Genomic DNA, 23,761 nt, shown 5'->3' with positions numbered 1-23,761 from the left:
GGAAAAAAAACTAAACAATGAGCTCTGTTTCTTTTAATGCTGATATAATCTCAATTAGTATCTAAATTCATTGCTTTGTGAAAGCAATCAGCTGGAAATTAGTGGTCATTAAAGCTTTTAGGTAACTAACTGATCCAGAGATTTTTACTGATGACAAGGAAAGATTATGCTAATAAAACCTTTAGAGGACCATGAATGCCCCACCCACATATAAACAACACTGTTGAGCTTATTGCTGTAATCTGTTCATTTAAAATGAAAGCTAACCTCTAAAAGAAACAAATTCAAAACATCTTTTCAATTAATTTTTCAGGCAAATACATCAGGCAACAACCTATAAAACCCTGTAGTGGCGTTAGTGTAACAAAAAATATCAGGAATGTGGTCTGTGGTCCTCTTGATCTGTGGTATATTCAAGATCATTTTATTTTTAAGTAAAACTCTGGGTTGTGGTGGGTTCAGTTATCTCCGAGACACATTATTTTGAAAATCCCTGTCCTAAAATTTCTTTTAAGTTAAAGTCCTCAGTGAATTTCTAGAAATTAAAAGATTTAGAGTGATACAAATGTTTTTTTATTTATCATATCAGTTGATTAACTCAAGCTTAACGGCATGTGAGCAAGTTGCAAACCATAATTGATTAGTATGCATAAATTGTCGAAATATATGAGTTGTAAAAGAGATGGAATTAAATAAAATCTTATTAACTCTGTTTTAATGTTTTTTCTAGTGAATTACAATAAATTTTTGCTTGTACACAATGTACAATTTATATCCCAAGGGTAATACAACCCAAAATGTGATGTCCCACACATGATGACGCCAGGTCTTAAGAGGTTAAAGAGACAAAGGATTGCTGCGCTCTCATGGCTCCTCACCCGTGGTGGGGATCCACTGCTATGGCCCGCGGCTCGCTGAGGTCGGAGTTTATGAGGACACGCCTCTTGGTGCCGTCCACCGACACCACAGAGATGGATTTATCCCCTGAATCTGTCCAGTAGAGGTTGTGTTGGAGCCAGTCCAGAGCCAAACCCACAGGGGTCTGCAGAGAGGAATCCACCAGCGGCACCTGCTGGGACGGGTCGTTGGCCTCGTGGATGAACGCGCTGCGAAAATGATGAAGATTTGAAAGAAAAGTGGTGATGAAAATTAGATATAAAGAGACACTCTTACACATATTGTCCACACTATTAGTGGCAAAATAAACATAAACAGAATAAAAATAAACAGCCTTCTATTGGCTTGTAATTGACCAAATCACAATAATTGATCCAACAGAACAGCTAATATCTGTTGGCCACTGTCCTTTAAAAACCACTGAACAGTGCAGTACTCCAATGGGGAGTAAAGCCTTGGGCTACAAGCTAAGCAGGTTCATCAGGGGTTAGTGTCCTTCTTCAGAGGATCACTGATCAGAGTGAACAAGGCCTCCATCAGGAGTTACCCCCCGCCCCTCCTCCTCCTTCTCCCTGCTGATTTGACCCAGCAGAGGTGTGAGGAGAGGGTAAAGCAGCTGTTCCCACCCCGACAGGGATTTCTATTTCAGTCTCCCTGGAGACTTCTTCATCTCAACATTCATTTTTATAAAGAGAGCACGGTGCTCTAATTAGAAAAGACTCCGGGGAGAAGCCAGAGCTGGGATAACAAAAGGAAGAGCAGATATCCAAACTATTCCCAGCACAATGAAAAACAGGGGAATCCCTTAAGAATGCATCAGTATGGAATTTGTTTGAATCTTTTCTCAGAAAAAGGGGGAACATTTACAGCTCAAAAGTAGAGCTGTGTAAATTAATCTCAATAGTAAAAAGAAAATCGTAAATAAACGAATAAAGCAGCATAAATCACAACTTTTTCATTAAAAACAAAACAAATACGCTTAAAAATATATAATATCAGGCTCGCCTCACATGTAAAAGTCAGCAATGAGGTTGTTTCTATGTTGTGGTCATAAGTACAATTGGGGATTCATCGGCCACAGAACAGTGTCAACTTTTAGAGAAAAATCGTCCAGTCGGCATAAAAATGTAACTTTTCTTAAAATCTCAGTGGCCATCGCGTGGCGTGTAAAAATCCAACTTCCGCTGTGCGGCCATTAGCCAAATTTGCAGAAAAACTTTTATTTAGGTCACTGCGCGGTGGGATTTTGGGACACGTGACCGTAGTCTAAGTAAAGGTTGGCTTCATTTAAAGATCCACTGCATTTTTAACATGTTAACATTGTTTTAATGATAGAAGACAAATGTCAAGAAAATGAATCTTATAACTGTATTTTTGAGTCTTTTATTTAAATTGTTGTGAATTAGGAAAAGATGAAAAAATGTTGTTTGAAAAAGAGCATATATGTGATGTGGAAATTTAAACGATTGGCTCACAAGCTTCCCTCCTTCCAGTTGTAAACCACTAGATCCATGTAAGTCTTGTTTTTCTCGTCTAAATTGGCATCTGGCTCAAAAGCTCCAAGACTGCTAACCATTTTTGTTCCACCAGTAATGCTAGCTTAGGGTTATAAGGGGCTGTAAGCTAGCAGAAGGTTACGTAAACAGAGCACTCTCAGCACCCTCTGCATAAAACAGAGAATTTCTACTGAATTTTTACCGCTCAGCAGAAACTATGTCTACGAAAATGACAATTTTTTAAATTTTGTTTAAAAACAGCAAAATCAAAATTAAAAGACCACTGGGAATGATTTTACAATAGATTAAAAGGTGATTGCAGTGGAACTTAAAACCAAATTTAATTGGTGCGGAATAAGCTACTGATGCATAAATGTCCTTAAATGTCCATAAATGTCAAAAATAACATTTTTGACTTATAGGAATGTCTTGTTTCCTGGAATAAATGTGTCTACCTGTAAATTTTGCGGTGAAACCGATCACACCAGAAGACACGGTTGTTGGCCACGTCCAGGTCCAGAGCCACGGCGTTCCTCTGTGCAGACACCACCTGGCTATAATCCCTCTTCACCAAGTCGATGCGCCGGATCTCGTGCCGGTTAGTGAATAGTAAGTAAGGGCTTTTCCCTGCAGGAAAGAAAGCAATCTTAGGATGAGAGAAATAACAAAAAAAGAAGCATGATAAAAATTCGGATTCAAAAACATATCCTTCTTAAAGCCTTAATCCTTTATCTGAGGGCTTATAGAGAAACCTTCCTGAAATATTTAGGTATTGTAAAATAAAAGAGATATATACTTCCAATGAGCTTTCAGATTTATTTTGAAAAATAGCTTTAAATTCTATTGATTTCTTTTAGTTATCTGATTCCACGAGTCTCTCCAGAACTATCAGAATAATGTTGTAGACAATTAAAAAGAAAAAAAAAAAGAAAAGAAAAGATTGTGGTCTGTGTGTTTTGGAGCCACTAATAAATATGTTTACATGCACACCATATTTCAAAGTTAACTATTAATCTATCTGGATTATATGATCAGTGATCCATAGCCACCCTGAGCCAAAAACATTGACTTCAACACTCGTTTCCAACTTCAACCTGAATTTGTGCCTAAATACTTGATAAAAAGCTTTTATATGTGGAGGAACAGAGAGGTGGATGAATATGGTTTAGAAAAAAAAAAACCTCCTCAGGAAAATGAGAACAAGCGCAGGATGGCTGGGTTTCCACTAATGCAGAGCAGAATTAGCTTTGACAGTTCGGTAGAGGGCAAAGGGAAGGACTTGAGATGGTATCTTTTATTAGAAAACGGCTCACATGCACACTGTGCCATTAGTATAATTAAACGGAGGCAGCAAGGGCAGTGTTTCAAAGTAATTTAACCTTTTTCCGATGAGATCAATTTCTGCACGTATATTAAGAAAGAATGTCTGAACATAAAAAAACAAAAAAAAAAAATAGAACTAGTCATCTTAGAAATCATAATCTACTTAAAAAATGTATTTTATAATGCTCTAAAACTCAAAATGTGTCTTGATGTAATCATCAGGTCAGTATTTGGTAAAGATCCTGCTTAAATGACAAGTCTTCATTAGAATGGGTGACTGGTTGGAGTATTGATCACTAGATCTGCATGCATCATTACTTTGCATTCTAGTTAATGTCTTCTCCTTGTAAATGCAGATAAGAATAGTTTTGCATTCTGCTGCACTTATTTAGAAGCAGTTTCAAAGCTACAACTCAGAAAGCACAAAAATCATTTTAAAGTTTGATCTACAGAAATGTGTCCAGAGCAGGTAAAAAAAAAGCCAAGGTCCCTAACTGCGTACATCTGGAATACACAGTAATTATATTCTCCTTTTCTTCCTGATTTTATCAACAAATACCGCACCACCTCTGCCAGCTCCATTTACAATTTCCACAGCCGTGCAGGCAGCTCTGAGGCTGTGCTTTGAGCCAGACACTAATGCAAGCTTGCTCACAAGCTAACGCATGCTAATTAGCATTGAAAGCTATGCACAGCTGTGGCTAATTATTTAAATCTTCCCTGATGATCTCATAATTGGACAAAAATGTGATTTTCTACAGTGAGGAGGACAAGCTGACAACACTCTCTTCTGGCATATGTTTCTGAACTTTCAGTTGTTCATAATATGCTCTGACGAACAACGTGTGACTCTTTAAAGATCCGCTGCAATGATTTCTTTATTTAAATTGTGAATAGGGAGAAAATGAAGGAAAGCAGCTTGAAAACATGTAGTGGTTTTAGAAATCCAGTTCATTTAAAGAAATAAAATTTAAAATACAAAAATATATATTTACTACTATTGCTATTATTATCATTATCTACTACATGTGCCATAATGCTATACATATTTTTTATTAATACCTTTAAAGAAAGCTAAATAGAAATGTGCACCCATGAGCCTTATAAACATCATGTTGCCAGGTAAGTTCTGCTAATTATAGGGCCTTGATGGTCAGAATTTAAACTACTTTATAAATTCCAGGGAGAAAATTGCTTTAAGCAATCAACCATCAGCAGGTTAGTAATTGCAAAGTGTTTTTCAGGTCGTTGCTCTGGAGCATCAAGGCGTACGCTTTAGCAATATCAAGTACAAAAGACATTGGCATTGATCTATAATGTCCAAGTTCTTTAAGTCAGTTTCATTTGCCCTTTCCGTTCTTATATTGCTCTGTATAATGTTGGTTTATACTTATTCTGTCCAATGACCTTGAAGGGTTTGAAAGACACTTTCAAATTAAAGGAATTCTTTTTATTCTTTAGTAAGAAAAAATAACATATTTTCTCGCAGTTTGGACATTCACTATGGTTTGTGGATTAAACTGAAAATTCTTCCGTTTGATCAGTTATTTACAAAAATAATAAGCTCAAATGTAGTTCAATAAAGTGTATTCTTCCTGTTCCTCGCTTTTGAGTAGAAACATCAAAAACAAACTTCCAATGAAGCAAAGATAAGCACATTAGCTATGAAAAAAATAAAAAACAGGACCAAAAAATAGAGTGGTTAGGTTAAAGTTCAAACCTCAGCTACTAAAATGTATTGAACTTTAAAAGTTTTTAATCCATGTGTCAAAATGTCAATGAAACACCATCGTCCTGTCATTGTGAATTTATTTCTGTCAGTAAAAATGGGAGCAGAGGAAAACAATACTTTTCATAGGAAGTCTCTCCACGTTTACAAGACCTGATCTATTTTTTACACTTCTGGAAGTTGCTTAACTTGCAGATGGAACAATGAGATAATAGAATCTCCATTTATCTAAGTGGACGCTTAAATGTCAGAGCTTTATGTATTCACTCCATAAGATGCGGAGATGATTCAGCCTGAACTAAAGTGGGAAATAAATAGAGTGCAGAGGATTTTCTATTTGCACATTAGGTAAATGAAACAACATTGACAGAAAAAAATGCAAAGAAATACATAAAACTATAAACTTAAAGAAAATTGAGCAGAATGACTTATGGAAAGTATTGTGACTCCATCCCAGTTTACTGTTGCACTATATTTTTTTTGAGATGCTGGCTTTTGACAATACCACCCAGGTTTGCATTTTAATAAGACATGGAGCTGAGACTTTGCATCTTTTCTTACATTTTGCAGTGAAACTGAGTCTAACAAACAGTCATCCTGGGATTTATCTGTGAGGTTAGAATAGTCCACCTTAGTTTGAGTCACTTATACTTCATAATGATCAGCCATCGCATCAACCGTTTAGCTTTCCAACTGCAATAGTGCGGTCCAGTTTATACTAAGGGCGTCAGGTGTCACTTGCTACTGTCTGCAACAACTGCAACCAACTTTTGAGTGGCGTTTATGCTTTCTAAGCCTGTTTGTCTCCAGCATTTCAGTGGTTTGATATTTTAAAAATGGACTACATCTTGCTCATACATTTCCTTTAATGTCAAATCAGAATTTTATGGACCTGTCCGAATGGGTCTAAAGTTGGCATTTATTTTTAAGGTTGTAGTTTCTAAAAAATACATGTTTTCAAAACAAAATTAGACTATGAGAAAGTAAAAAAAAAGTCGGAAAATATCAGTAGATTTTGTACAGATGTTGAAGATTGAATGAAATAAAGTTTGGATTGTACAAATCATTTCTGATGTGAAAAATTCCATAAAGACCACATTACAGGGTGTGTTTTTTTATTATTATTTTATTATAATACTCAAAACTCAATCCAGACTGATGGTCTTTCAGAGCAAAAATATAGCTTATATTTTATTTATTTTTTGTCTGTAAATGTACTATCAGTGTGTATGAAACATACAAAAGTCAGTCTCCACATTTTAGACAGAACTGCTTGGTACATGGGAACAACTATCTCAATAAATCCGTATTTTGAGGAAGACTCCTGGTTTTATCGGTAAATACCAGCTTTATTTTTCTTTGAAATCAAAGGTTTTTCTTCGGTTTTCTCACTTGGTCTTTTCTCCCCAAAGAAAATTTTCAAATACGTTTTTTTGTTTGTTATTTTATAAACTTTTAATTTAGCGGTCTGAGTAATTAAGATTTAGAGCGGTCAACCTCTGATCATAAAATTGGTTTAGTTACCGCCTTTGCCCACCCACGTGTCTTTGGGCAAAACTCCCCATTGCTCCTGGTGGTTATAAGTTGACTACATTGTTTAGCCGCCGTCAGCGTATAAGTGTGTGTATGTGCAAGGGAGAGAGGGACTGTGACTGTAAAGCGCTTTGGGCCTTCAAGGAAGATAAAAAAGCGTTATATAAGTATATGCCATTTAACATTATGGTACGTTAAGAGCTCAGCAGCAATAGTCGGCTATCTCCAGAAGCAGATAAGTCCGTCGTGCACTAATGATTCATTTTTGCCAGTTTTCCATTAAATGTTTCCTATAGTAATGTTGTAGCAGCATCAAACTTCTGTATATTCACTGTTTTTTTTATTTTATTTTCTGTAACTGCCCGTTTAAAAACCTAAAAGCTGACATTGAGACCCAATCTTCTCAGAACCTGTTCATTACTCCGACAAAATCTACAAATGGTCTGGAAGGGAAATTGCTCCTGCAGGAGGTGCGCCTGCCGCTGCCACTCTGTCTCTGACACGCCGCTTCTTTTTTGGCTATGATAAACTGATAGCAAGCTCGCAGGGATTCAACGCACGGCAAAATACATCAGGGCTGACAGAGGCACGGCAGCGGGCTAAACACACACATATGGTGAGCACAAACTCAAACACATCAAGGCTGAGCTTTGATATGAGCACAGTTTAATTGAGGGAAATTAAGTTGGAGCATTTGACAGCCACAGGGAAAAAAAGAAAAAATCAACACAATTCATTGACTCACTGTTTACTGCCTACATGATTCAAATTTAAAGAGGAAATGAAGTGTAAACTTTTAAAATTAGGCTGCATGTGTAATCCTCTTGATTACAGCTTTCAGTCATAGTTGAAAGCAAAAAACATCAACACGACTTCTCAGCCGCTTTACTTGTTTTTAAATGATTACTTCTATTACACGGCCTAATAAGAGCTCGATCAAACTGATGCAATTAGTCTCCTTGACACAGACAGGTACCATGAAGAGAAGCTTTACCTAATTATAAGAGAGCTACGTGGCTAAACACATCCATTCGTCCTTCATAAAATGACCTAAAACGATCAGTGAAAGTGAGACAGAAAACTGATTTAGATTCAGGGAGTAGATAAGCCATCTGGGGGATTTCTTTTGTCTAGTTTGTGTTTTAATAGCTCTTTAAATACAAGCAGCTGCAAAAAAGATAACAGTGAAGCAGAAATGTTTGAAATAAAAAGAGAAAGAGGCTTGATTAGGCTGCATGAACAAAGCGTAATTTAGTTCACAGTGAAAGTATTGATGGGGCTGCTAGCTCCCTCTGTTATCAACAACGCAACACATTTTTCAGTTCAGACTCAGTAAAAACCCACTGTAACTGATCCATAGAGGAAAGTTCATTTAAGATCAGCATTTATGGGTATATGAAAAAACGAATTTCTGTCTTAGATCACATGTTTTCAGCCCTTCTTTGAAGTTCTATCCCCTGTACACAGATTTATTTTTAGTCTTTATAGTTTATATATATAATGTACAGATGACATCAGAGGTTCTGCAGTGCGATTTGAGTGCCGGGCCCATCAGTCTCACAGATATGTGTTGTGGCCGTCATGGCAGGATTTGAGCGTGTCGAGAGTTCAAAAATATGAACTTTGGCAAAGAACGCACGTCGCATCAACCAATCAGGGTCTCTTTGGCGCGTAACACCAGTGGGTGGAGTCCAAAACCAACATGGAGGAGGAACTGATCATTCTCCTCCTAAACTTTACATATTTTCCTTTTTTCCATTGATAAAACAATAAAAAGATGATCTAATTTTATTCTAGTTTGTATATTTTCCTTTTTGAAATAATGTGGGACAGCAAGTCATCAAACTGGGTTATAGAGAGACCGATTACTGTTGAAATCAGGCGTCATATAGATACAGCTCCTACAGTAGATGAAGCTCACCGTACTGGGATTATCTCTGAATGATTTCATGAATCCAGACATGGAGATGTGGTTAAGGACGCACCCCAATGAAAATAATATTTTTTAGTGTTTTTAACATGTTCTTGTAGATTTTTTCTCATAGTGGAGGACCTGCATAAAATAATTTACGATTAAAATAGTGTTTCTGAATATTTCTTAATTTAAATCCCGTGCCAGAATATTCCAAATAACTCACCCCCTATCCTGGATAAGGCTAATTTTAGTAGCCAATCAAACAAGCCCTTTTCTCTGGCAGTATTTCAGGATCTGAACGTATGTAAGCAGGGTAGCTGTGAGCACAGACATCACTCACCTTCTGCTTTGCAGGTCTTTGTGACGGGGTCCATCTCGTAGCCTTCGTAGCATTCACACTTAAAGTCCCCCTTGTAGTTAATGCAGATCTGGCTGCAGGCGTCGGGGTTCTCACACTCATCAATGTCTGCAGAAGAGACGTAGAAGAAAGAGGAAGGAAAAGACACTTTGTCAAAACAATTGATCTGATGGGAAAAAAGTGTTCATGAAAAATAAAATACTAGAACACAAGATTGACGGTAATTTGACTCTTATGAATGCTGGCTTCTGACATTTAATGTTGAAAGAGGACCGTCACCTCAGCTCTTAAGAAGGTGTTTAAAGGAGTGTGTTCCCGTCAACCTTTGCCAACCTCTTTCCTTTCTGTTTTTCTCATGTGGTGTGAAGAAAAGTGTTAAAACGAGGGGAGATTGTGTGAAAAATGTTGTGTTCATGTGAGGGTGAAGGCCTTTATTTCCCCACGGGACTGAAGGCCAGAGCGAAAAGAGACAAAAAAAAAAAAATCACATATGTTTTTATATGCTGGTTAGATCAGCATCCCATAGTTATGCAGATCAGGAATATATACAGACTCACCTCCACACGTCTTCTTGTCCAGCAGGTGGTAACCAGTGGGGCACTGGCACTCAAAACCGATTGGTCGGTCCATGCAGATGTGGGAGCATCCGCCGTTATTGATCATGCACTCATTCAGCCCTGCAAAAACAAACCATCACTAAACATTTTTAGCTCTACTTTCTAATGACTTCTCACACAACTCGGAGAAAATCCATTCGGTAATCTGAAGTCTCTTCCACCCTTTCCGAGTCCCTTTCAAAATAATAGAGTCAGAAAGACGCAGAGTCACAAGAAGTTAGCTTCTAAAGGATAAAGCCCACCCATCAAATATTTGTGTGGAGGGAATTAATGCAGTGAAGAGTGGCTCCAAGAATAAAGATCTGTCACAAGCAGTGACAGACAACAGCTAAATTAGGAAGCTGGAATAGTTGCAGAGGGATCCTAAAAATGACAGGAAGTGAGTAAAAACAGGACTCTGCTGGTACAGAGGGGCAAACAAAGACATTCATTTTGATTTGCTTTACAGAGAAAAGAGACCCTGAAGACACTATAGTAAATATATTATCCAAATATATGAGTCTCTAACCAATAAAGTAGGGCCTACATTTTCTTCCACTCCTAAAATAAGAACATTTAAAATATTGTTTTTTTTTAACTTTTTTTCTATGCACCATTGTTTGAAAAAATAAAAATACAACTCAGTAGTAAAGAATAAAAAACAACAACATATCATTTAGCAGCAGGCTGTCTTTGAAAACACCTGAAGCAACAACAACAACTGCAAAAGCATGATAGAGGAAAAAAGAAATCAAACTTCACAGAACTTGAAAGTTCTGGCAAGTGCTTATTTAACTCCATGCTCCTCAATTCAGAATTTGGTAGAAAACTGTGAGTTTAAATATATTCGCCACTGAAAGGCAAGCTTCAGTCAGGCAGCGTGTGCTCTACGGTGCAACACTTCTAAAACAGTCAAAGACGCAGTCAATGTTAGGAGCTGGAGCTCATGAGTTTAGGAGTTTCACAGCAAAACAAAGAAAAAAAAGAGTTTATTGTGTTCTTACTGACTCTAAAAGCCAGAGAAAAGCTGAAAAATCAAAGTATTTCTGTGATGAGTATCAGTAATATTTCTTTACGATGTTAATGGATTGTAGATTTTCTTTGCTGATACATCGTGATGTGCTTTCACACTGAGCTGCTTGGTCCACACCAATTATTGCTTCCTTAAATGAAAGAAAAAAAAACACTACATTTATTTGGCTGTTGTGACATGCCTCCAGAACTCGGATAAACCAAACTATGAATCTCAGTTTGTCTAAAAGCGAGGGTGCAAATCCTGGTGTGATTTCTAATGCTCTACAGAAACTATGTCTTAAAAAATGACACAAGCTATTTGATTTTAGCAAAAAACTGCATAAACATACTTAAAATATAGTTGCAATGGAACTTTAAACACAGCAACAGAAAAGACTAGTCATAGTTTAGGGGATGGAGTGAGTTGGTGGCTGAATTGTTTTTAAAAAAGCAAATTCAATTAGATTGTCATTTGGAGTGGGAAATCATGACAGCAGTTCAATTTAGCTCATGATCACAGTAGCTCACGGCTGGTAAGAGTCGCCCTCACAGTCCTCAAACATCCGTTCAGGATTAGATTTGTTTGGAATCCGTCTGCTTCTCATGCATGGTTTTATCTCACAGCAAAAAAAAAACAACATTTCTCACATAAAAATCAGCACTGGAAGAACTTAAACTTCACAGAACCCCCCCTGCGGTGAACTAAACCAGAAACTTCTGCCAAGCCCTGCACACTATGGAATTCCTGTCTATAATTCAGCCTTGATGAGTGACTGCAATCCACCCGCTCAAATGGCCTGCAGACAGGAGAGAAGAAGCTGAATATGAGATGTCACTCATTTCTGTTACACTCAGAAGGGCACAGGGTCTAACAAAGAAGAGACGAGTGAAGACACAAAGACATTTTTCTAGACTCAATCCAAGGACGAACTTGATTTAGAGGCCACTTCCCATTTCCCAGGGGCGCCAAAACATCAGCTTCTCGCCTCCCCCATCCTCACTCAGAGGCTTTCTGTCGCCATGGCATCTCGCAAAGCATAGCCTATTTACATTTCTCTCAATGTGGTGCAGCGTTAACGAAATTAATTGTGCGTCGAGTAATGGTTCAGTGCTGTGGTAATATTTACTGGTTCTAATGAGACAGGAAAACATTTGCTTGAGTGTCGGGGGAAATTTTTCGTCTTTAGTGCCTCTAATGAAAGAGTGATGCATTAAACGCAATCACTCTGAGTGTGAGAGTGTGTCTGCGTGCAGCTGGGAGCAGTGTTTCTTCTCCGCGTGGGGCACCGTGTGAATGAGCAAAGCAAAACAAAAGAGCCAGCAACAAGCTGAGAATGAGAGTCAAAGGAGAGGAGAAATGAAAGGTGTAGAATATCTGTTCTGTTACTTCCTCATCCAACTGAGCTCCGTCCTTTTACCTAGTAAAACTCAGCCTGCGCTGAGAAAAATGTAATTTCATGAAACTCCATTTCTGCTAGAGCACTGACTAAAACGCTCTACTCTGGAACATTAAGAGGTCTTTTATTATTTATCATTTCTGTGGATGAGGCCGAATTGAATCCTCCTGCAGCTCCTCCTCTCACAGAAGACGACAGCGATAACACACCAACAGGAACATTAGATTCTTTTCTGAAGTTGGTAACAAAACCTTTGCAACTAAGAAACCCATTAGTCCTTAAGAACACAAAGATACAAAGGAAGTTTTATTTAAACTTCTTTTTTTTAAATTACAAATTAATGACTTAAATATTGATATTGATATGTTTGTGCATATGTTTGTGCTGCTTTAATAATTCATGGTAAAAGTCCTAAATTTCAAATATTTATTTCTTCTTTCTTTACTCTATAAAACACAGGTCCAATTTTATTTGCAGTATTGCAGTACAAAGTTGTTAAATGAATTTTATTGCATGACAAACTTAATAGACTTGGAAAAAAATGTTTATTTCCAGGTATTTGTTTATAATCTATCAGTCAGTATTGTTGATCACTGCCAAATTATTTGCATTTAAAATTTAAGGAGAAAATTCGCTAAAATCGTGATAATTACTTGATTTTCACAAATAAATTGTTGCCTTTTGTGCTTTAGATCTATATTTTAAATTTAAAATGTTCTGTCATTTTTTTGGTGCGTTACCATGTAACCATGTTTCTGTCACAAACCATCACATCACTTTATTTTTCTGTGTTTTTAGATTAGGTTTACATTTATTTCAAGCAGAAATAACATAAAAAATGAAACATATATTCAGATGTTTGCAGACGTTAAATTCAAAACGGCATTTTTGTTACAATGATATTGGCTGACAAAAATGAGTATAGTTTATATAATGGAGAGTGAACTTAGATTTCTCATTTTGCAAAAATCACTCTCTTTCTGTCCTAGTTTGACTGATCTCATTATTGTTCTGTTTTATGTGTAAATAAAACAAATTAAATCAAACATAAAAAAAAATACTAATGAACGTCCATCTGATGATGCATTCAAAGTACCGCCACAAAAGCAAAAAACCTCCTTTGCACTTAATTTGACATCAAAATAACAGTTTGATGCAGCAAAGGCAAAACGATGTGACATATGGGTTATGTTTAACAGAGATGAAGCTGCTGAGTCATTCTCAGATTTACTAGGTATGTTCTAGTCAGGATTTTTTGGGCGCGATCCGATTCTGAGTCATTTGGTTCTAAGTATCTGCCAATACCGAGTCCTGATGGTTTGTAAAAAATGAACACATTTAATAGACAGATCCAGACTGTCCTCAATCGTAATTTTATTTATCGTCTTATATCATTTAACCCTTAAACAGAGCACTTCTTTGAGGTTGCTTGAAAACAGTGCAACTATAACTAGAATACACAGTAAAATGAAGTGATCATTAGTCATGTGAGAAAGTTTGGTGACATTCACTTTGAGAACTTTTGAACATTTTTGATCACATATGATTTATTTATTCATTAAAAATTCTTGAAAATGAACCACAACTTTATTTTATCATTCTTATTGTAGCATTATTATTATAATGGATATTCATGACTAGCTCATATCAATCAAAATATTTACTAGTTTTGGTTGTTTTTAGGATTTTATGGATTTAATTTTTTTTTTCACTTTTTTCAGGAGTTTGCACTTTGTAGACGGTCCCTTTGCAGCCATTTCTCTGCTGGAGTGAACCAGTCCCAATAAAAGGAGACAAAAAAAACAACAGTTTTTCTTTTGAAAAGCCTTTGTAGGTCAAGAGACACTTGCTGTCAGTTTTAAATGTTCATTAAAAGAGTTATGAAGCTCAGAATTCCGAATCTGTGAATATCTCATGAACTTTACTGAAATGTTTTTGTGCTTCTCCTGCTCAAACTAGTCTTGTATTCCTCTGCGCTGTATGAAAATAAAATGTCGTGATCCGTTCATGATATGCAGACTTGTAGTGGAGTTATTATCTGTATTAATACGCTTGAAATATATAGTGCTGATCATAATAATGAGAAAAAAATAAAAGTCCGATCCCTGATTAGAATACAACATCCGATTCCGATCGAGTCTGAAGCTATGCAATCGGGCCGATTAAATCTGGCCTTTTAAACACATATTTTCACAGTCATAGGTCCAAAGACAAAGCAGCAAGTTTTGTTGGATTTTTCAGAAGATATTTACCTCATAATGACACAATTATGCACTCTATAACAGTTTCTTTAGATTAAGTTAATGTTTCCTGTCTCACCTGTAAGGACCTTGTTTTTTTTTGTTTTTTTTTGGAGTTTCTGAACTCAAAGGCATGAAAGACAGATTTCTGCTTGGAACGTTCTCTCACCGCACTCTTTCTTGGGCTCATCCGATCGGTCTTTGCAGTCCTTGACAGAGTCGCACACCCGGGAGCTTTCGATGCACTCTCCGTTCTTACACTGGAACTTCAGGGGCCCTTCACACTTGGTGGCTGTGAAACAAAAGCAGAAAAAAAGAAATCTTCAGAATTATAAAACTATAATAAAAAGGTCCAAAATGACTCACTTTCATATTTCCAAGTATTGAATTATGCATCACAGGCCCCCAAAAAAGAAGGGGAAGATATAAAATGGCTTATGAAATACACTGAGCCGGATCAAAGCACAGCTTTTACGGCAATTCTTTTCACCCTGCATCATTAAGGTTTTGCATTTCTCATAAAACAGTCAGCAAATGAGGTCATAACTTTCCCTCATGTATATTTTCATTAGTAAGCTTTAAAAGTTAGGATGTTACAACAAATGAAAGAAATATAGTAAACCCAACAGTTGTTAAATCAGAGAATAAACTGTGTAACATTTTACATAATTTAAATTTAATTTAAATTTCTTGTTGTTTACAGTATTTGTATAATCAAATGAAAAATCTGAGAATCTGAAGAAATCTCTGTGTTTTGAACAAAGTTCAGTATTGTGACATACAAATATTTATGTAACCAGCCAGAAGTCGTGAGTATATTTAGTCTTAGTTTAACTTTTTTAGTTGTTGTTACTTGAATTACCCTTATACGTTTTTAGCATTCTTTCTGTCAGATGATCTGTATTTTCCTATCTCAAATTCAGCGATTTATTATTCTTGGTTTTGTTATGTTTACTTGCTCATTGTTTTATTATAATTTAGTCTAATCTGTAAGTTTTTACGTGTTCCTTCCAGTCTCCTGCTGTTTTCTCACGTGACATTTATTTATAAAGTCTGAAAGTTTGAACTCTTTAGCGCCTAAACTTATCTCCTTCTGGTCAAAAATTTCACAGTTCATTAAAAAAGTTCTTGTATAGTTGTCACAAAATTAGTTGTAAACAAGATTTTTTTTGAAAACTACAATATAAAAATGCTGTAATAAGTATTTTTTTTAAGTTTCCATCTGAAAGGACTGTTTGTTCTTTCAGAAACCAAATTGCAGATTTTCTTTTAGAAAGTTATTTAAATTATTATTATGGTGAAAAAAGTAATGCAGGAAAAAATGAAGTGCCAAATAATCTAAGAACATTTTCAAAACTCCTTTCTGAAAATAAATCAATTCTCTTTAATGATTTGGAGACAACTGAGACAGATTGAGAGAAGATTTATTATTCAAATTGTTGAATTTTTGACACTAAAACCAATATCAAGCCATTGAAAGAAAACAATGCAAGAATATGACATTTCAAAATGTTGTGAAAACTATTGCACTCATAAACCTTAAATCAAGAACAGTGAAGCACAGCTTGCAACACTGGAGACAATGCTATCATTTTTGTCAGGGTAAAGTTGTTTAGGAGAAAAACACAGAAGACGGCTCACCATTAACACATCCGGACTCGTCGCTGTGGTCAGGACAGTCGTGCACTTTGTTACACTGCTTGGTTCCGTGGATGCACGAACCGTCACCGCACTGGAACTCATCGGGGCGACACGTCAGGAGAGCTGTAAAACACACAGACAAGTGTTAATGTGAAGAAGATACATGCTCCTGAGCTGCTGCAACCTTAAATCCTGCCAGTAAAACTCAAAATATCACTTTTGCTCCAAACTCCCCAAAAGCAGAAAGTTGTTTGCAGCCATGAAGTGAAACGCACAGCATCCTTCAGCTGCTTTAATCCCCTCTCTGTGCTAAGTTCAGCTAAGGAAAGAAAGAGTCAACCTAAGGGTGTGTGATGAATGACTTCCAATATAGTCACCCAAAGAGAGAAGCTACATAAGGTCACATGAAACGTTATTAACATCCCAAACACAGACAAGCTTTTCATCACCGGGGCACAGAATGCTCATATAACTCCCCTCTAAACCTCACTGAAAACCAATATACATGACAGAGGGGGGGTGATGTAGTGTTATCACAAGATGAGCAGCACAGGAGGAACACAATGAGGGCTGCAGTTAGCCTGGACAGGATTGTAAACACATGCATGTGTGACCATCTAAGATGGCGCTTTAGCGTGGAGGCAGCTATGGAGCTGGAAATATGGGGTTAATTACAGGTAAATGTCATTGGTGAGAACGGGTTGGAGTGACTGTTAGTGGAGGAGATAGGTGACATTTGGAGGAAGAAAGTACAGAGCCTTAGATGCCACATAGATAGCAGGTGGTTGAGCAGGTCGACCAATGATGGAAGGGTTGGCGGTTTGATTCCCCCCCCTCCCCCCAGTCAACTGTGGTTGTGTCCTTGGGCAAGACACATCACCCTCCCTGTCTCCAGTGTGGCTCCACTGGTGTGTGAAAGAGCATGAATGTCTCGGGAATGGTAGGAGAGGCCGTAGGCGCGTCCTGGCAGCCATGCCTCTGTCAGTCTGCCCCAGGGCAGCTGTGGCTCCATCAGTAGCACTCCATCATCACGTACAGAATGAATGAGGACTGAATGAATAATGGATACACATTGTAAGTGCTTTGAGTGTCTAGAAAAGCGCAGAAAAATCCAATCCATTATTATTATTGCTTTTATTATAAACAAAAAATGTTCCCTTAAATTAGCATTTTGTACACACACATTACTATTTTGTGTGCACAAACTGCACATTTTAGCATTTTATTAGCATTTTTTGCACACAAATTAGGATATTAGCCATTTTGTATACACAAAATACTAACTTGTATGCACAAAATGGCCCGAAAGCTAACTTATGTGCATAAAATGATACCTTGTGCACATAACATGCCCAAAATTCTAACTTGTGTGCAAAAAATGATAACTTGTGTGCACAAAATACTAAATTGTGTGGACAAAATGCTCAAAATGCTAACTCGTGTGCACAAATTGCTAGCTTGTGTACACAAAATGCCCAAAATTTCAACTTGTATGCACAAATTGCTATCTTGTGTGCACAAAATCCCCCAAATGTTAACTTGTGTGCACAAAATGCTCAACTTTGTGCACAAAAAGCCCAAAATGCTAACTCGTGTGCAAAAAATGGTTCCTTTTGTGCACAAAATACTAACTTGTGTCCACAAAATACTATACAGTGTGGCCAAAATCTAACTTCTGTGCACAAAATACTAACAAGTGCCTACAAGATATTACTTGTCGTGTGCGAAAAATGCTAAATTGTTCACATAAAATGCCTAACTTTTTAGATAGTGTGCACAAAATGCTAATGAAATCATAATTTTTTCCCACAAACTAACAATTTGTGCAGAGACAAGGATAATAAAATGCTAATTTTTAGCAACAAAAAAAAGTCAATTTGTGCACACAAAATAGTAAATTGTTGCCAGAAATACAAATTTATGTGTACAAAAAGCTAATTTGAGGGAAAAAATTTGTTTTAACTGTCATGTCCAGGGCTACGTAAGAAAGTATTTATTGTGACAAATAATTTTTTCCTGGATACCTCAGAGCAAAAAAAAAAAAAAGCAGAGACCGAGCCGGCTTATTAAACAGCACTTTCTTGTAAAAGCAGCCTGTGCAGCAGCCCACACCACAGCAGCTGAAGTGTGCACCGCACATCTTAATAATGAATAGTGGGACTGTCTGGGCTTCACACTCTGCGTAAGTGAGACAAAAGCTGCAGGGTTTTTCAACCGCAGGAAAACCTTTCTCATCGCAAAGCTGCATTTTCTCACAGCTTTTATGACACAACAATCTTTTCCAAACGTATAAACAAAGCCAACTCCAAACAGGGTGGTAATGAGCAAAATGACAAATTACTACCTCAGATCAGGAGGGAGATAGCCAATGCAATACTTCTTTTATTTTGAAGTTTAAACCTGGAAATGCTCTTGTTTGAAATTAATGAATTATACATGCAGAATTTAAAAGTTTTTGTTTCTAAGCTTTACATTGGGATACGAGAGATTTATGTGCCATTTGTAAACCTTGAATGTAAAATTGTGTAATGCAACACAACTATTCCAAAATATGTGACTTTTGAACTTTTCAAGAAAATTATATATTTTTGGTAAATATTTCCCATAAACCATAGTTGAAGAGCAAAGTAAGAATGGAGGGAAGTATCCTTTTAAAATATATGTTTATGCACTGTATGCACATGGATTTGTCTGTAGTTATTGTTTTTTTGCATTTGTAATTTATATGCAAACTATTGCTTATTCACTTTCTAAACAATATCAATAAGAAAAATGTTTTTACCCCCATATGGACAAGTCACAAATCAATCAATTCATTTATTTGAAAAACAAACATAGGTAGCATCATTTAAAAATGTTATTTCTAGATACAAGTCAATTCATCTTAGTGAAATGTTATCTGTTACTTTAAGTAAAATAAGTAAAATTACATGAAATTAGACATATTTTTAGTGAGATCTGAAGAATATCAATACGATTTTAATATGGATTTGGTCTCAAACGACCTGCATTAGAACCTGCAATATATAAAAGATGCAAAGAAAAACTTACGACATTCTGACTCATCCGACTTGTCTTTGCAGTCTGGATCACCGTCACACTTCCAGGTCAGCCGGATACACTCCCCATTGGCACAGCGGAACTCGCCTGCAGTGCAGTTGGCTCTGCGGTGCAGGTAGGGGGCGCCGTCGCCTCCGCAGCGATCAGGGCCTTCGTCCGATCCGTCGGAGCAGTCGGGGTCTCCGTCGCAGCTCCACATGAGAGGCACGCACTCTGAGGTGTTGCAGCGGAGATGGTTGGGCCCGCAGGTCAGCGGGGAACCGCACTTGAGCTCGTCGCTGCCGTCTCCACAGTCATCGTCACCGTCACACACGTAGACGGTGGCCAAGCATTTGCGGTTGGCGCACATGAACTCTCCGCCGGGGCAGGCCTTGGCATCTAGACAACAAAAGAAACAAGAACAGCTGCTTAAAAACCTTTAACAAACATTTCGTCTGGTAGTTAAATTAACAAAAAATGGGCCATGTAGGCGACCCGCACAAACTATCAAGGTCGCAGACCGCTCTGTGAGCCTGCAGAATAAAAAAAAAACATTCATTCTTTTTTCCTACGGGCATGCTGCGGGTGACAGGTTGTTACGAACACTTACACAAGGTTAAGTAGGTCAGACGTAAGGACATTGTACGAAATGCTCATATCCAAACCCCCCCAAAACCCTGCATACTGCAAAAGCGTGAGTACTGTTCAGATGGTAAAGCATGGTCCTTGTGTGTTGCCTGTTAGAAATTACAAATTAGCCAGTCAGAGAGTATTTTGTGTGGCCATCTTGCTTCTTCACGATACATTTACCACACCCAAAGTAATGGTGCGTTCCATTTTTGTGACGTCCCTTAAGCTTTTGGTCACATGTACCCATATAGGGGGATTGAACTGTACGAGTGTTGTTGGTTTTTGAGCTGTCTGGGCCGTGGAGTGTCGTAGACAGGTGCGGATGCATCTAAAAGGGAGAGCAAATGTGTCTTGCAGTTTCCATGTGGCTCGTTCGCCCACTTTAAGAGATATTATGAAAATGAAACGTGCAATTGTGCTGCGTGTGGTAAGTACATTGTGTAGCATTTGTAAGGATAGTGCAGGTTACACACACTTTTGACGTACATGTGATACTGTGGTCTGTATCCTTATGTGGCTGTTAGAAAGACACAAATACTGGCTCCATACTGACTCACTGCAAATGCTCTAGACACAAAGTGTGTAAGTGATACATAAGTGCTCGTAGGATGTCCACACAAACTACATGCTCATTGCTTAATTGTCTAATTTCTAACAGTCAGGGGACGCTTAAGGAGCTCACACCTTTCACCTGAACAGCACTAACTGTATCCCTGTACGATGTGCAGCGTTCGAGAGGCTTTATCCCACTTATTTACTCTTATGTGTTGTTGTTGGCTACGACCTGTTGCCCGCTGCATGTCCTTAAGGTGACACAGCTGCGATCCCCTCAAGAAGTAGCCGACCCTATATATGACCCTTCACAGATAATCCTTCAGCGGGTATCATACCAACAACTGTGATGTTTGATATGGAAATCCCACGTCATAGCAACACCAGGGAGATAGAACAAGAGTATATTGAGAAATATAAGGAGAGACAAGCTAGAGAACATGTGGACAGTGAAGGTAAATGGTGGTAATTGGAATATTTGGGGTTGTGACCCCCAAATTGGGAGAATGACTCCAGCGGGTTTCAAGAATAACATCTGAGATCTAAAAGAATGCAGCCCAACAGAAGCCTTTGGTACAGATGACCTGAACTTGGAGGAAATCTGACTGCTCTCAGGGTGGGTGGGGAATGTAAATGTATACTGAATTTTAATTTGAGCAGAAAAGTGTCTTAAAGTAAAGTTCAAATGTAGCTATAGGTGCAAAATTTTCTTCCACATTTCGGTGGAAAAAGCACTTCCACGTAGATGACAGGGCACTCCGTTTTCATTCCTTATTTTCTGGAGAAAACATCCGGTCTTCTTTCCCTCCCACTACCTTTTCCTGGCTTTTCTGTATCTAGTCATCTCCAGCTAAAAGCCCAGAGAGTGGGAAGTGAATGAGGGTTCCCGTTGTGAGCCCAAAGCTGTGCTGAGGTCAGCAGAGGGAAGAAAAGAATGTGATATTTGCACAAACCGCAGGGAGTTCAGCTTCCACATCCCAGCCTGGGGCTGTTACAGCTGGTTAAAGGAAGGAATTGCTGTTTGGTCACTTTAAAGTGAATCTCCACAGGTCCTCAGCATATCGTCAATGACATCCAGCATTTCCAAAGCATTAACCTTTTGCTACATTTTTTTTTTTTTCACATCAAAAGCAATTTTCTGTTAAGTATACCCAGCCACTGGAATAGCTGTCTGTCTGTTTGTCAGTAGACTGCAAGAATGAATATATACAAAATATATCTCTTTTTTTCCCCCAAAATACTATTCTAAACAATACATTCTAGCCTCACACCACCAAACACATCATAATCTCTTTACAACAGAGCGAAATCCTGCTTACCATTTCATCCAATAACACCATATGTCAATATCAGCATCTATTTTTGCTTCAAACATCTGGCTGGGAGAAATTTGCTGCTTCCAACATGATCACTAAAATGGGCAACCCCTCCAAATATATATATATATATATATATATATATATATATAGTGGATTCAGATACTGTAAGTGACAAAGTTTGTTTCCATTAATATTAAACAAGCTGCTGGTTCTGGAGTTTTGCCCTCCTTATGGTCCGACCCACCCAGGATTTTAATTTAGCTCTAAATAATTAAGAAGATTCAATAAATGTGCATTATTACACAAGAGGCAGGCCATTAGCAGTGTACATGAGTGGCCAGGCTACACTTCAGAGACAGTTTTCCAGCGGGGGCGATGAGTAAATGTATTTTAAGACTTTTAGGCGACTGTGAGCCCACAAACCATCTGCTAATGATGTTGTACAAGGAAGTTGGTTTTGACTGATAAATAAATAAAGGCAAGACTCAGGAGTTTGTAAATCGTGCCGTTTTATTTTATTTATGATGTGTGGTTTAGAAAAACCTATGGCAACTTTGCTTTATTTAAGAGAGAAAAAGTTTTTTTTTAAGAAAATAAGAGCACGTAATGCTGTTCCCAAACAAGCAATTGTTGCATTTTTGGAGTTTTTCCAGGTGTGTTGGTACGTTTCAGATTTTTTTTTATTCTTCACAATGCCACTAGTCAAAGAAAACCAAACCTAATTACAGAGTCCTGGACATGACAAAAATTAAAAGTTCCCTACTCCAATATTTTGTATTTTGTGGTCAAAAATTAGCATTTAACTTGTGTTTTGTATGCACAAAAAATATATTTTGTGGTGACAAATGAGCATTTTGAGGGCACAATCTATCATTTTGCAGCCACAAATGTGTTACACTAGCGTGTGCACAAATTGGCATTTTTTTTGGCACAACCCAGTATTTTGCTACCCCAAATTAATATTTTATTAGCACTTTGTGAACACAAAATAACATTTCCTGGTCACAAATTAGCATTTGCTGGACACCATCTAATATTTTGAAGCTATTAATTAGTATTTTATTAGCAGTTTGTGCATTTAGTGTTTTGCACCTGATAATTAGTGATTTATTAGGATTTTGTACCCACAAATTAGCATTGTTTGGTCACAACTTAGCATTTTGTCATCACAAATAAATATTTCTTGACAAAATTTACATTTTTATGGTCACATTTTGTGGACACAAATTTCCATGTTGTGTTCACAAACTAGTATTTTAAGGCACAATTTAGTATTTAATTAGTATTTTGTCATCACAAATTAGCCTTTTCTGGACACAAATTTACATTTTGTGTTCCCAAATAAAGATTTTTGGAAACAAATTTACATTTTGTGTCCACAAACTAGAATTCTAATGGCACAATCTAGAATTCTGCAGCCTCAAATTAGTGTTTTATAACCATTTTGTGCCCCAGAAATGAGCGTTTTTAGTCACAAATTAGAATTTTCAGGACATACATTTACATTTTGTTGTCACATTTTGCAGGCACAGATTAGTTTTTTTTTTGTGCACAAATGAGTATTTTGTGGTCACATATTAGCCTATTGTGGGGACAAATTAGCATATCTTACAGACAAATGTGCATTTTGTGGGCTCAAATGGCCACAGAAGAAAATTAAGCGTACAATTGGATTTCTGGGTAATTATTTAAATGAATTGAATTAGGAGATTGAGGCCAAAAACGGCCCCACCAACAACTCAGATGCAAATTTCTAATGAACTACTGCCGCTCTGCAGAAACTATGTCCTAGAAAACTACACTAGTTTTTCGATTTTGGCAAGAAACGGCATCATCATATTTAAAAGACCACTGGGAAAGTTTTTACAATAGATGATAGGATTGTTTGAGTGTGACCTTAAGAGAAAAAGTCTAAAACAAAATAAAATCCAAAAACATTTGGAAAGATTACACTTAAGAGAACACTTACAAGTTTGCTGTAAACCAGAATTGGTGAGAGGTGAATTGAAGAGATATTAATTCCAGGTGGAGTCACTTGTTTACGGTGGCCGGCACGGCTCACATGAATGCAAAAGCCACAAC

At 37.3% G+C, this 23,761-nt stretch overlaps 1 protein-coding gene across 2 annotated transcripts in view; it reads right to left on the bottom strand.

Annotated features, from left to right (window-relative positions):
* The window catches only part of LOC112147571 (low-density lipoprotein receptor-related protein 8), a 109,137-nt gene that overhangs the window by 17,633 nt on the left and 67,743 nt on the right, over positions 1-23,761 (bottom strand). For both annotated transcript variants that reach the window (XM_024274079.2, XM_024274080.2), the window contains exons 5-11: positions 19,191-19,577; positions 16,140-16,262; positions 14,668-14,790; positions 9,809-9,928; positions 9,234-9,359; positions 2,849-3,020; positions 879-1,106 (exon numbers count right to left, since the gene is read on the bottom strand). In XM_024274079.2, the coding sequence (XP_024129847.1) occupies positions 879-1,106; positions 2,849-3,020; positions 9,234-9,359; positions 9,809-9,928; positions 14,668-14,790; positions 16,140-16,262; positions 19,191-19,577 (1,279 nt within the window). The remainder of the gene's footprint in view (positions 1-878; positions 1,107-2,848; positions 3,021-9,233; positions 9,360-9,808; positions 9,929-14,667; positions 14,791-16,139; positions 16,263-19,190; positions 19,578-23,761) is intronic.

The sequence above is a fragment of the Oryzias melastigma genome, linkage group LG17, assembly GCF_002922805.2.
Source record: "Oryzias melastigma strain HK-1 linkage group LG17, ASM292280v2, whole genome shotgun sequence".
NCBI lineage: Eukaryota > Metazoa > Chordata > Actinopteri > Beloniformes > Adrianichthyidae > Oryzias > Oryzias melastigma.
Note: the sequence above shows the minus strand (reverse complement) of the source record. Positions and strands in the feature narration are given on the sequence as shown.